Source organism: Alligator sinensis, unplaced genomic scaffold (assembly GCF_000455745.1).
Source record: "Alligator sinensis unplaced genomic scaffold, ASM45574v1 scaffold1145_1, whole genome shotgun sequence".
NCBI lineage: Eukaryota > Metazoa > Chordata > Crocodylia > Alligatoridae > Alligator > Alligator sinensis.
In genome coordinates this window covers 141,166-154,412 of record NW_005843166.1, presented here as the reverse complement: position 1 = coordinate 154,412, position 13,247 = coordinate 141,166, and the positions used below count along the sequence as shown (strand labels likewise).

The 13,247-nt window shown below is 43.6% G+C and overlaps 1 protein-coding gene across 1 annotated transcript in view; it reads left to right on the top strand.

Annotated features, from left to right (window-relative positions):
* Window positions 1–13,247, top strand: part of NDEL1 (nudE neurodevelopment protein 1 like 1) — a 46,726-nt gene that overhangs the window by 18,182 nt on the left and 15,297 nt on the right. Inside the window, exons 6-8 of the mRNA XM_006037749.2 lie at window positions 3,696–3,869; window positions 10,737–10,828; window positions 12,604–12,755. Of these exons, the coding sequence (XP_006037811.1) occupies window positions 3,696–3,869; window positions 10,737–10,828; window positions 12,604–12,755 (418 nt within the window). The remainder of the gene's footprint in view (window positions 1–3,695; window positions 3,870–10,736; window positions 10,829–12,603; window positions 12,756–13,247) is intronic.

Genomic DNA, 13,247 nt, shown 5'->3' with positions numbered 1-13,247 from the left:
GCTGATCAGGCATTGCACGTGCTCTTGGGAAGAAGGTCGGGATTTTACCTGGAAATAAATATTAGAAGTCCTTGTAGGATTCTTTTCAGCTCTCTCTAATCCTCTTGGGAATTGCCTGATTTACTGAAGATATCTCAGAAAGGAGTGCAATGAGACTTGTGGGATTAATGATACCAGTGAATGATGCATTCTAGGCTACCATCAGTGAACCAGGAATTTGCAAAAGGGTTTTGCATAGAAGGTGCAAGGAAAGACATTACTAAAGGCCAGATAAAACTAAATTATCTCGTAAGTGACAACTGATAGCCTGATTAATGGGAATCGGTGGTTGAAAAATTGGTGCCCAACAGCACTAAATTACTTCTAAACTGTATGTATATCTCTGTATCTAGAGAGAGATGCATACATACTATAAGTATGTATCTGTATAGCTATATAATCTACACATAACGTATAGAGACACAGAATTGACAAAAAAAGAATAAAAAGGAGTAGTAAATATTACATGACATTTGCAAATTTCAATAAAAATAGTCATAAAGATTATATTAAAAAAGTATGTAAACTTAGAGGACAAATCTTCAGAAGTATCTGAATGATCAACAAGAGATCCTTGCAGATCATTAAAATAAAAGAAACTCATTTTTATGAGCAGCAAGTAAAAATAATTTGTGAGATAATGTTGAAAGTTAGATGTATAATTTCAAAGTTCTTCCCACACCTCTCTTTAAGTGTGTTTGTATGTAGCTTGATAACAGGAGTGAGAGTATTAGAAACCCGAGCACATTCAGTTAAGATTGTTAGAAGTTCCCTAAGGCTGTGATAGAGGAAAAATAAGGCAGCTCATCAAAAGAGTGAGACAGATGTGTATCCTAGACCATAGTGAAAGGCATTAGTCATTTAGGTGATACTACATATTCTGTATGGGGATTTCAGGACACCGAGTAGAGAATGGGCCATATGAGTACCCTCATTAGTACTCGGGAACATAGGTTTGGAAAGGACCTCCTGGGCCAGAGTTGAGACCTCTCTTGTTGCAGGCAATAACATCATATAATTTAATTCATAAACCTATTGAATGTACTCTTAAAAATGTATGTGTGTTGGGTGGGGGAGAAGGGGGGTGGCAGGCTTTTCCTACATTGTTCCTGTAGGACAGCTGCTCCAAAACATCACTGTTATGATCATCTACCACTGTCAGAGTCACAGCTGGAGTTGGTAGCCGGAAGTGCTTTTGTGTTTGGGGTGATAACTGCATCCTGCTCTCCATGTGATCTGTAGCACAGACTTGTCAATGCCTTTGTGACGTCCAAGGAGACTTTATAATACAATCTACATGGCGCTACCATTGATGCTAGAATGTAGGTTCCCTTTTACTTATCCATGTTGACCATGGATCTGGAGGAGGAAAGGCTAATCACAAGCAGTCAGCATGGATTTCTGAAAAATAAATCATGTTGAAATAAGTACTTGGGTGGATAAAGGGAATGCTGTGGATATAGTATATCTGGACTTCAGCAAGGCTCCTGGTAAGGTCCCACATGACCTTCTCATAAACAAATTGGAGAAACATGGGCTAGATAAAACTAGTATAAGGTGGATAGATAACTGTCTCAGTAGACTCAAGCAAAAGGGAATTATGAACAGATCCATGTCAATATGGCAGGAGGTTTCAAGTGGAGTCATGCAGGGGTCTGTGCTGGGCCCAGTGCTGTTCATCATGTTTATTAATGAATTTGGATGCTGACATAGAAAATGTCTTGAGCAAGTTTGCAAGTGACAGAAAACTGGGAAGGACTGCAAACATATTGGAGGATGCAAGCACAATTCAGAAGTATCTTGACAGATTATAAAGTTGGGCTACAGCTAACGGGATGAAGTTTAATGTGGAAAAATACAAGGACTTGCACTTCAGGAGGAATAATCAAAAACACAGATATAAAAAGGGTGACACCTTGCTGTACAGCAGCACTATGGAGAAGGACTTGGGAGTCTTGATAGATCACAGACTCATATTGAGTCTGCAGCGTGATGCAGCCACATGAAAAGCGAATGTGGTTTTGGGATGCACGAATGGAAGTATGAGGTGCAAGACACCAGCGGTGACAGTGCCTCTCTGCTCGGCACTGGACAAACCTCATCTGGAGTATTGTGTGAAGTTCTGCGTGGCTCGTTTTAAAAAGGACATGGAGAAGTTAGAGAGGGTCTAGAGGTGGGTAATAGAGATGATAAAGGGCTTGGAGAGCAAGTCATATGAGGGGAGGCTGAAGGAGCTAGACATGTTCAGCTTGCGCAAAAGGCACTTAAGGACAGACGTGATCGCAGACTTCAGATACTTGAAGGGCTGCCTTAAAGAGGAGGGAAAGCACCTTTTCTCCCTTGCTACAGAGTATGACATGGACCAGTTGCTTGAAGTTTCAGAAAAATACATTTAGATTGGATATCTGGAAAAACCTTCTTAGCTGTTAGAATCCTGAGGCAGTGGAATAGATTCCCTGCACGAGTTGTGGACTCTTCTTCACTGGAAGTGTTCAAGAAGTGGTTGGACAGCTGCTGATCAGGGATGATCTAGGTGTAGCTATGCCTGTGTTCTACCATGGGTATTCCCATGCTTCTGGGCTTTGCTGGTTGCCTGGATGACCCCTGTCTGCTACATGTGTCAGCGTAGTTTTGAGCCTCCTTCAGAGGCAATGGATGTTGACTTCAGCCAAGGCTTAGGACTTTGACGGGGGTGTGCCAATGCTTCTACTGGGATCAAAGCTGGAGGTTTCTGGCTAGAATGTCTTGCCCCTCTGCTCAGGGTCAGACCAGTGGCCGTATTTGGGGTCATGACAGAATTTCACCCCATGGTCAGATTGGAATGGACTGTGGGTTTTTTTGCCTTCCTCTGTAGCAGGGGATATGGCTCTCTTCCTGGGATTTCTTGAGCGTATATTGGCAACCCTTTATAGAAGCAGGATGTTGGCTGCTGTTTTTTCCCTGCCTTACCTGTGGACGGTTAGGGTGTTAGGTGTATGTTGCGGCAGGGTTGAGGGTGATCTTATGTAGAGTTTAGATAATGGTTTGTATAGGATGGTTTGCATAGGGATGATCTTGTTTTAGGCAATTGGACTAGATGACCTTGGAGGTCACTTCCAGCCCTACTTCTCTATAATTCTATGATTTTCTGTGAGGAGCATATTCTGCTGGTACTGTGAAGATTACTAGCTACCCAGTCACTTCTGATGGAATATGCTGGTGGAAGATGCTGATATTAACCTATAGTACTTTGCACAATTTGAGTCTAACTTGCTTGAGAAGCTCCCTTTTCCCTGTCTTGTCATGGCAGTGGGCCAGCTGTCTTATTCTTGTGTACAGTCTCTAGACCTAAACAACATACACTTTCATTGGTAAATCCACAGTTCTGAAATTTGTTTTCCCTTACCTCGTTTTCTGAAAAGACAGGACCTGTTGACCTTCACTGCATAGTCCAAAGCCTGTCTGTTCCCATTCTTTGAGCTTTAAAGTATGTTTGCTTTACATTCGCAGCCTAGCTCAAGATTGAGTCTCCTTTCAGCTTGGTTTTCAGGAGTTAATATCAGTTTGGTTTAAGAACGCTGTGTGTGTACATCCGCAGATGAGCGCAATGGGTGTATTTTAGAATGAATCAAACCATTAATTGAAATATTTGATTTTTTCCCCTTTCAAATCTCCAGACTTACGACAAGAGTTAGCAGTACGGGAAAGGCAGCAGGAAGTTACTAGGAAGTCTGCTCCTAGTTCTCCAACTCTAGACTGTGAAAAGATGGATTCAGCTGTCCAGGCATCTCTGTCTCTGCCAGCCACGCCTGTTGGAAAAGGATCAGAAAATAGCTTTCCTTCCCCAAAAGGTATGCTGTGTAGCCTCTGTGATTATCTGGGAGCAGGAAGCTATTTCCTGACAAACAGCACTAACACCAGCTCTGTTTTCTCAGTTGGGTCTTGAATAAACTCAGAATTGCATAAGCCCTGAGCATTTTGCAGCAAACTTTGCCTAAACCCTGTGGTTCTGGCAGTACTCTAGAATTTCTGTGGCATTTTAAGAAAACTAAGGTGTGGAGGCTTGTTGAATTACAAAATTGAATCAAGATAGCCTTTGGTGTGGGATTTAGTTTGCTGCTGCATTTGATTTTTGATTCTTTTTTTAAACCTGCTTGTCTAGTCCATGCACTTCAGATTGGCACAAATGAACAATGGTGCAAAGAGCATTTTAAAAGTTAGGGATAGTCTGATAAATATGATTCCTTGATGTTTCTGCTAACTTGACCATCATTGAAATAAGTAACAATGCTGACAGTCTGGGCCTTATATTTCCCTGGATTATCAAGATACATGGAAATAGTGCACATCTCTGAGCTACTGTTTCCTCTGCAGATCTCTGGGCCCCTGGCAGAGGTTATGCTTAAGACACGATTAACAAGTTAATCATGTCTTAAGTAGTAGCCTGACCATGTGTTAATGCAGTTAACGGTGTGATAAAATAAGTAATCAATAGGCCTGTGTGAAACGGCTTGTATTCGCTTTGGATTTGGATTTGGCTGATTTGCGGGACAGCGATTCAATTCGGTGATTTGAATCACTGTCCCGAATCAATCTGGCTGAATCTGATTCAGAGATTCAGCTGCTGCCCAATCTCTGAATCACACAGGCCCATCCCCTGCCTGCTCTCCTAGCCCTGGCAATGGCTGTCCGTCTGCCCCAGCTCCGGCAATTAAAAAACAAAAACAAAAAAGCCCTGACACTGGGTGCTGCCTGGTGGGGGGGCTGATCAGGCATTGCACGTGCTCTTGGGAAGAAGGTCGGGATTTTACCTGGAAATAAATATTAGAAGTCCTTGTAGGATTCTTTTCAGCTCTCTCTAATCCTCTTGGGAATTGCCTGATTTACTGAAGATATCTCAGAAAGGAGTGCAATGAGACTTGTGGGATTAATGATACCAGTGAATGATGCATTCTAGGCTACCATCAGTGAACCAGGAATTTGCAAAAGGGTTTTGCATAGAAGGTGCAAGGAAAGACATTACTAAAGGCCAGATAAAACTAAATTATCTCGTAAGTGACAACTGATAGCCTGATTAATGGGAATCGGTGGTTGAAAAATTGGTGCCCAACAGCACTAAATTACTTCTAAACTGTATGTATATCTCTGTATCTAGAGAGAGATGCATACATACTATAAGTATGTATCTGTATAGCTATATAATCTACACATAACGTATAGAGACACAGAATTGACAAAAAAAGAATAAAAAGGAGTAGTAAATATTACATGACATTTGCAAATTTCAATAAAAATAGTCATAAAGATTATATTAAAAAAGTATGTAAACTTAGAGGACAAATCTTCAGAAGTATCTGAATGATCAACAAGAGATCCTTGCAGATCATTAAAATAAAAGAAACTCATTTTTATGAGCAGCAAGTAAAAATAATTTGTGAGATAATGTTGAAAGTTAGATGTATAATTTCAAAGTTCTTCCCACACCTCTCTTTAAGTGTGTTTGTATGTAGCTTGATAACAGGAGTGAGAGTATTAGAAACCCGAGCACATTCAGTTAAGATTGTTAGAAGTTCCCTAAGGCTGTGATAGAGGAAAAATAAGGCAGCTCATCAAAAGAGTGAGACAGATGTGTATCCTAGACCATAGTGAAAGGCATTAGTCATTTAGGTGATACTACATATTCTGTATGGGGATTTCAGGACACCGAGTAGAGAATGGGCCATATGAGTACCCTCATTAGTACTCGGGAACATAGGTTTGGAAAGGACCTCCTGGGCCAGAGTTGAGACCTCTCTTGTTGCAGGCAATACAATCATATAATTTAATTCATAAACCTATTGAATGTACTCTTAAAAATGTATGTGTGTTGGGTGGGGGAGAAGGGGGGTGGCAGGCTTTTCCTACATTGTTCCTGTAGGACAGCTGCTCCAAAACATCACTGTTATGATCATCTACCACTGTCAGAGTCACAGCTGGAGTTGGTAGCCGGAAGTGCTTTTGTGTTTGGGGTGATAACTGCATCCTGCTCTCCATGTGATCTGTAGCACAGACTTGTCAATGCCTTTGTGACGTCCAAGGAGACTTTATAATACAATCTACATGGCGCTACCATTGATGCTAGAATGTAGGTTCCCTTTTACTTATCCATGTTGACCATGGATCTGGAGGAGGAAAGGCTAATCACAAGCAGTCAGCATGGATTTCTGAAAAATAAATCATGTTGAAATAAGTACTTGGGTGGATAAAGGGAATGCTGTGGATATAGTATATCTGGACTTCAGCAAGGCTCCTGGTAAGGTCCCACATGACCTTCTCATAAACAAATTGGAGAAACATGGGCTAGATAAAACTAGTATAAGGTGGATAGATAACTGTCTCAGTAGACTCAAGCAAAAGGGAATTATGAACAGATCCATGTCAATATGGCAGGAGGTTTCAAGTGGAGTCATGCAGGGGTCTGTGCTGGGCCCAGTGCTGTTCATCATGTTTATTAATGAATTTGGATGCTGACATAGAAAATGTCTTGAGCAAGTTTGCAAGTGACAGAAAACTGGGAAGGACTGCAAACATATTGGAGGATGCAAGCACAATTCAGAAGTATCTTGACAGATTATAAAGTTGGGCTACAGCTAACGGGATGAAGTTTAATGTGGAAAAATACAAGGACTTGCACTTCAGGAGGAATAATCAAAAACACAGATATAAAAAGGGTGACACCTTGCTGTACAGCAGCACTATGGAGAAGGACTTGGGAGTCTTGATAGATCACAGACTCATATTGAGTCTGCAGCGTGATGCAGCCACATGAAAAGCGAATGTGGTTTTGGGATGCACGAATGGAAGTATGAGGTGCAAGACACCAGCGGTGACAGTGCCTCTCTGCTCGGCACTGGACAAACCTCATCTGGAGTATTGTGTGAAGTTCTGCGTGGCTCGTTTTAAAAAGGACATGGAGAAGTTAGAGAGGGTCTAGAGGTGGGTAATAGAGATGATAAAGGGCTTGGAGAGCAAGTCATATGAGGGGAGGCTGAAGGAGCTAGACATGTTCAGCTTGCGCAAAAGGCACTTAAGGACAGACGTGATCGCAGACTTCAGATACTTGAAGGGCTGCCTTAAAGAGGAGGGAAAGCACCTTTTCTCCCTTGCTACAGAGTATGACATGGACCAGTTGCTTGAAGTTTCAGAAAAATACATTTAGATTGGATATCTGGAAAAACCTTCTTAGCTGTTAGAATCCTGAGGCAGTGGAATAGATTCCCTGCACGAGTTGTGGACTCTTCTTCACTGGAAGTGTTCAAGAAGTGGTTGGACAGCTGCTGATCAGGGATGATCTAGGTGTAGCTATGCCTGTGTTCTACCATGGGTATTCCCATGCTTCTGGGCTTTGCTGGTTGCCTGGATGACCCCTGTCTGCTACATGTGTCAGCGTAGTTTTGAGCCTCCTTCAGAGGCAATGGATGTTGACTTCAGCCAAGGCTTAGGACTTTGACGGGGGTGTGCCAATGCTTCTACTGGGATCAAAGCTGGAGGTTTCTGGCTAGAATGTCTTGCCCCTCTGCTCAGGGTCAGACCAGTGGCCGTATTTGGGGTCATGACAGAATTTCACCCCATGGTCAGATTGGAATGGACTGTGGGTTTTTTTGCCTTCCTCTGTAGCAGGGGATATGGCTCTCTTCCTGGGATTTCTTGAGCGTATATTGGCAACCCTTTATAGAAGCAGGATGTTGGCTGCTGTTTTTTCCCTGCCTTACCTGTGGACGGTTAGGGTGTTAGGTGTATGTTGCGGCAGGGTTGAGGGTGATCTTATGTAGAGTTTAGATAATGGTTTGTATAGGATGGTTTGCATAGGGATGATCTTGTTTTAGGCAATTGGACTAGATGACCTTGGAGGTCACTTCCAGCCCTACTTCTCTATAATTCTATGATTTTCTGTGAGGAGCATATTCTGCTGGTACTGTGAAGATTACTAGCTACCCAGTCACTTCTGATGGAATATGCTGGTGGAAGATGCTGATATTAACCTATAGTACTTTGCACAATTTGAGTCTAACTTGCTTGAGAAGCTCCCTTTTCCCTGTCTTGTCATGGCAGTGGGCCAGCTGTCTTATTCTTGTGTACAGTCTCTAGACCTAAACAACATACACTTTCATTGGTAAATCCACAGTTCTGAAATTTGTTTTCCCTTACCTCGTTTTCTGAAAAGACAGGACCTGTTGACCTTCACTGCATAGTCCAAAGCCTGTCTGTTCCCATTCTTTGAGCTTTAAAGTATGTTTGCTTTACATTCGCAGCCTAGCTCAAGATTGAGTCTCCTTTCAGCTTGGTTTTCAGGAGTTAATATCAGTTTGGTTTAAGAACGCTGTGTGTGTACATCCGCAGATGAGCGCAATGGGTGTATTTTAGAATGAATCAAACCATTAATTGAAATATTTGATTTTTTCCCCTTTCAAATCTCCAGACTTACGACAAGAGTTAGCAGTACGGGAAAGGCAGCAGGAAGTTACTAGGAAGTCTGCTCCTAGTTCTCCAACTCTAGACTGTGAAAAGATGGATTCAGCTGTCCAGGCATCTCTGTCTCTGCCAGCCACGCCTGTTGGAAAAGGATCAGAAAATAGCTTTCCTTCCCCAAAAGGTATGCTGTGTAGCCTCTGTGATTATCTGGGAGCAGGAAGCTATTTCCTGACAAACAGCACTAACACCAGCTCTGTTTTCTCAGTTGGGTCTTGAATAAACTCAGAATTGCATAAGCCCTGAGCATTTTGCAGCAAACTTTGCCTAAACCCTGTGGTTCTGGCAGTACTCTAGAATTTCTGTGGCATTTTAAGAAAACTAAGGTGTGGAGGCTTGTTGAATTACAAAATTGAATCAAGATAGCCTTTGGTGTGGGATTTAGTTTGCTGCTGCATTTGATTTTTGATTCTTTTTTTAAACCTGCTTGTCTAGTCCATGCACTTCAGATTGGCACAAATGAACAATGGTGCAAAGAGCATTTTAAAAGTTAGGGATAGTCTGATAAATATGATTCCTTGATGTTTCTGCTAACTTGACCATCATTGAAATAAGTAACAATGCTGACAGTCTGGGCCTTATATTTCCCTGGATTATCAAGATACATGGAAATAGTGCACATCTCTGAGCTACTGTTTCCTCTGCAGATCTCTGGGCCCCTGGCAGAGGTTATGCTTAAGACACGATTAACAAGTTAATCATGTCTTAAGTAGTAGCCTGACCATGTGTTAATGCAGTTAACGGTGTGATAAAATAAGTAATCAATAGGCCTGTGTGAAACGGCTTGTATTCGCTTTGGATTTGGATTTGGCTGATTTGCGGGACAGCGATTCAATTCGGTGATTTGAATCACTGTCCCGAATCAATCTGGCTGAATCTGATTCAGAGATTCAGCTGCTGCCCAATCTCTGAATCACACAGGCCCATCCCCTGCCTGCTCTCCTAGCCCTGGCAATGGCTGTCCGTCTGCCCCAGCTCCGGCAATTAAAAAACAAAAACAAAAAAGCCCTGACACTGGGTGCTGCCTGGTGGGGGGGGCGATCTCTGCTGCCCCCCACTGCCCCACACTGTGTGAGTGGCTCTTTTAAAATACCCTCAGCCCACACCTGGGCCAACATCCAAGAAGGGTTAGGTGGACACCCCAGAGGCCCCTGCAATGGACCCCCATTCCAACTCACCCAAGACTCCACAAACTCAAGGAGGTCACCCTGACCTCACACCAACAGAGGAAAAGCCTCTGTACCTGTTGCCATGCTACTGGGAAAAGGGAAATAGACTAGGGAATGATAGCTGAGGAAAGCCCAAGAGAATCTAGGAATTCCTCCATCGAATCAACACCTGAAGCTTTGCACAGCCTTAGTAATCGGCCACAGAGTTATCATGCAATGTATTAGTAATAACTTTTTGGCTAGCTTCCATCATGCCCTAAATTGAATGTGTGGCCAGCATTGGTCAGCTGATTGGTGCTTCCAGCTTTGGGAGTGCAGTAGAGTTTGGAAGGGCTTTGATGTATTCCTGCAGCTGGGAGTGCCAGTCAGCTGACTGCCACTCCCAGCCATGGGAGTACACTGGAGTCTTGAAAGACTCTATAGTGTCATCTCAAGGCTGGGAGAGCTGATCAGGTGACTGGCATTCCCAGCCATGGGCACACTGACCATCCTGCTTGTTACTTCTTGGAGCAGGGGGAACCCGGGATCATGATCCTGGGCTCCCCTTGCACCAACAATAGGGTGTAATCTAGGATCTGATCCCCAGTCGCACCTCCTGACATGCACATATGACATGGAACAAGTTGTAGTTGTTGGGATCATGGATCAGAACCCATCGCACCTTTATTTGAACATCTGTCAGTGGCCCTGGAGATAGCACTGCACTGGTACATATCCCCAACCCATTGGGAAGGCTGTTTTCTGTCACAAGGACTAATAAATCATTTTTTTAAATAAAAAGAAAATACATTCCAATGTACAACTCTGGGAAGGGGTGGGTAGTGCATTAGCCCCACAGTTGAGGAGTACATAGAACCCTGTGTATAGAGTTAGCTGATATAAATTAGGCTCTCCTCCTAAGGCTGTTTGTGACATAGTGAGTGCTTATTGTGGACTAGCCACATTAAGTGTTTACAGTGAAATTTTTTATTTTTTCCTTTGATACAGCACCTAAAATTTAAGTGGATTGAAGCATCTAACAAAATAAATTTGTGTTTGCAGCTATACCGAATGGGTTTGGTACCAGTCCCCTAACTCCTTCTGCTAGAATATCTGCACTCAACATTGTTGGGGATTTGCTGCGGAAAGTCGGGGTAAGCACCTTGTTTTATAGTACTTGCATTTCTGATGTGTTCGAGTTGAGCTTTGGTTCTTGGAGAAATAGAAAAAGCTCAGAGCCATTCCTCTCTGTAGCCTTACTTTTAGTTTCTTAAGGATCTCTTCCAAATCATGTTTGGTTAATATTGGGTAAAGGGTAAGGCTTTTTCAGTTGGACAGTGTGTGTAAATAAAGGCCCTAAAGCTAGGTTCCTGATGCCACAATTGGTTGCTGCAGTTAACCACTACACGGGCTTTTGGGTCAGTAGATACATTGACTGAATATAAGATTGAGCATCCTCAATCCATTCCCATTTTATATTATCATAGAATCATAGAAAATTAAGGTGGGATGGACCTCAGGAGTCATCTAGTCCAACCCCCTGCTCAAAGCAGGACCATTCCCAAATATATCATCTCAGCCAAGGCTTTCTCTAGCTGGGTCTTAAAAACCTCCAAGGATGGAGATTCCACAACTTCTTTGGGTAGTCTGTTCCAGTGCTTTACCACCCTCCTTGGGAGAGTTTTTCCTAATGTCTAATCTAAACTGCCTTGCTGCAACCTGAGACCATTGCTCCTTGTTTGGTCATCTGCCACCACTGAGAACTCTGCAGCTCCCATTGACAGCGGTGCCACTTTATTTATGTGCCTAAATAGGAGTAGATCTTTTCTCAAAATCCCACCCCAGCTGTAGAGGCTAAACACATCTGGCCTTCTGGGACTGGCTGTCCCACTCTAAGGTTTTTTTAAATCATTAAAGATAAAACATTAGCTTTGTTACAGTAGAGCTTATAGTTTCGTAGTTGGTAGGGTCGGAAGGGACCTGAGCAGATCATCAAGTCTGACCCCCTGCCATGGCAGGAAAAAGTACTGGGGTCAAACGACCCCAGCGAGGTGTTCGTCTAACCTCCTCTTAAAGACTCCCAGGGTAGGAGCCAGCAACCCTTTGCTTGGAAGTTGGTTCCAGATCCTAGCTGCCCTGACAGTGAAGTAGCGCCTCCTGATGTCTAGTCTGAATCTACCCTCTGCCAGCTTGTGACTGTTATTTCTAGTCACTCCTTGTAGTGCTCGGGGGAACAGGGACTCTCCCAGTGCCTGCTGGTCCCCCCTGACTAGTTTGGAACAGGCCACTAGATGCCCCTCAGCCTTCTTTTGTGGAGGCTGAACAGGTTCAGGTCCCTTAGCCTCTCCTCGTAGGGCCTGCCCTGCTGCCCCCTGATCATGCGTGTGGCCCTCCTCTGGACCTGCTCCAAGTTATCCACATCCCTCCTGAAGTGCGGTGCCCAGAACTGGATGCAGTACTCCAACTGCAGCCTGACCAGTGCCGCATAGAGGGGGAGGATCACCTGCTTGGACTTGCTTGAGATGCATCTGTGGATGCATGACAAGGTGTGGTTGGCCTTCCTGACCGCGTCCCCACACTGCCGGCCCATGTTCATTTTTGCATCAGTAATAACTCCAAGATCCTTTTTTGCCTCTGCGCTGATGAGAAGGGTGTTCCCCAGCCTGTAGGTATGCTGCTGGTTCTTCCTCCCCACGTGCAGCACCTTGCACTTGTCGGTGTTGAAACCCATCCTGTTCTCATCCGCCCACCCCTGTAACCTGTCTAGGTCCTATTGCAGCCTATTCCTCCCTTCTAGCGTGCCCACATCTAGCTTAGGTTCTGCTGAAGCAGATCATGCTGGTTCCACCACTCACTACTGGCCATTTCAAGGCTTGTACTCCGGAGCAGTTCCTTGTGCTAATAACTTTATCCCATTTTTCTTCCACAGGCTTTAGAATCCAAATTGGCTGCTTGTAGAAATTTTGCAAAGGACCAGGCATCACGGAAATCATACATTTCGGGGAATGTTAATAACAGCATGGTGAGCAGCAACAGCACAAAATACTCTCACCCAGGGCATACGTCTTTTTTTGACAAAGGGTAAGCTGAAATTAATCTTTGTTTTAAAGGATGGCTAGCTTTTATGGTTGCACTTGAAGCAAACTGTTGTTTTCTCTGTTCACTTCTATGCCCCCACCCCGAGTTTTCATATTCTAGGTAAGATATGGTGTTGCGATTTTAGCCCCAAGAGGACAGTGGCAGCTGTAGTTACAGTGTTGACTTCTGTGAAACAAGAGAAAACAAACACTTTGTGGTTTCAGATGACTTTCCCCTTAGCTGATGGCTGTTTAATGCTGTGCTGTTTCTTTTTCCATTGCCCAGTTTCCTGGTGTGTCCCATGGTAATGCCAAAGCCAAGCAGCAAAACAACACTTGCGAGTGGAACAGTAATGTAAAAAAAGAGTCTTACGTTAATAGTGGTGGAATTGGAGTAGTTAGTTTGCTTCTGGGGGACACGCCAAATCTGGAGATTTTCCTCAATAAGAATAGCCTAGTGCCGGCAGCTATGCTTGGGGTGAGGTACACCTTGTTA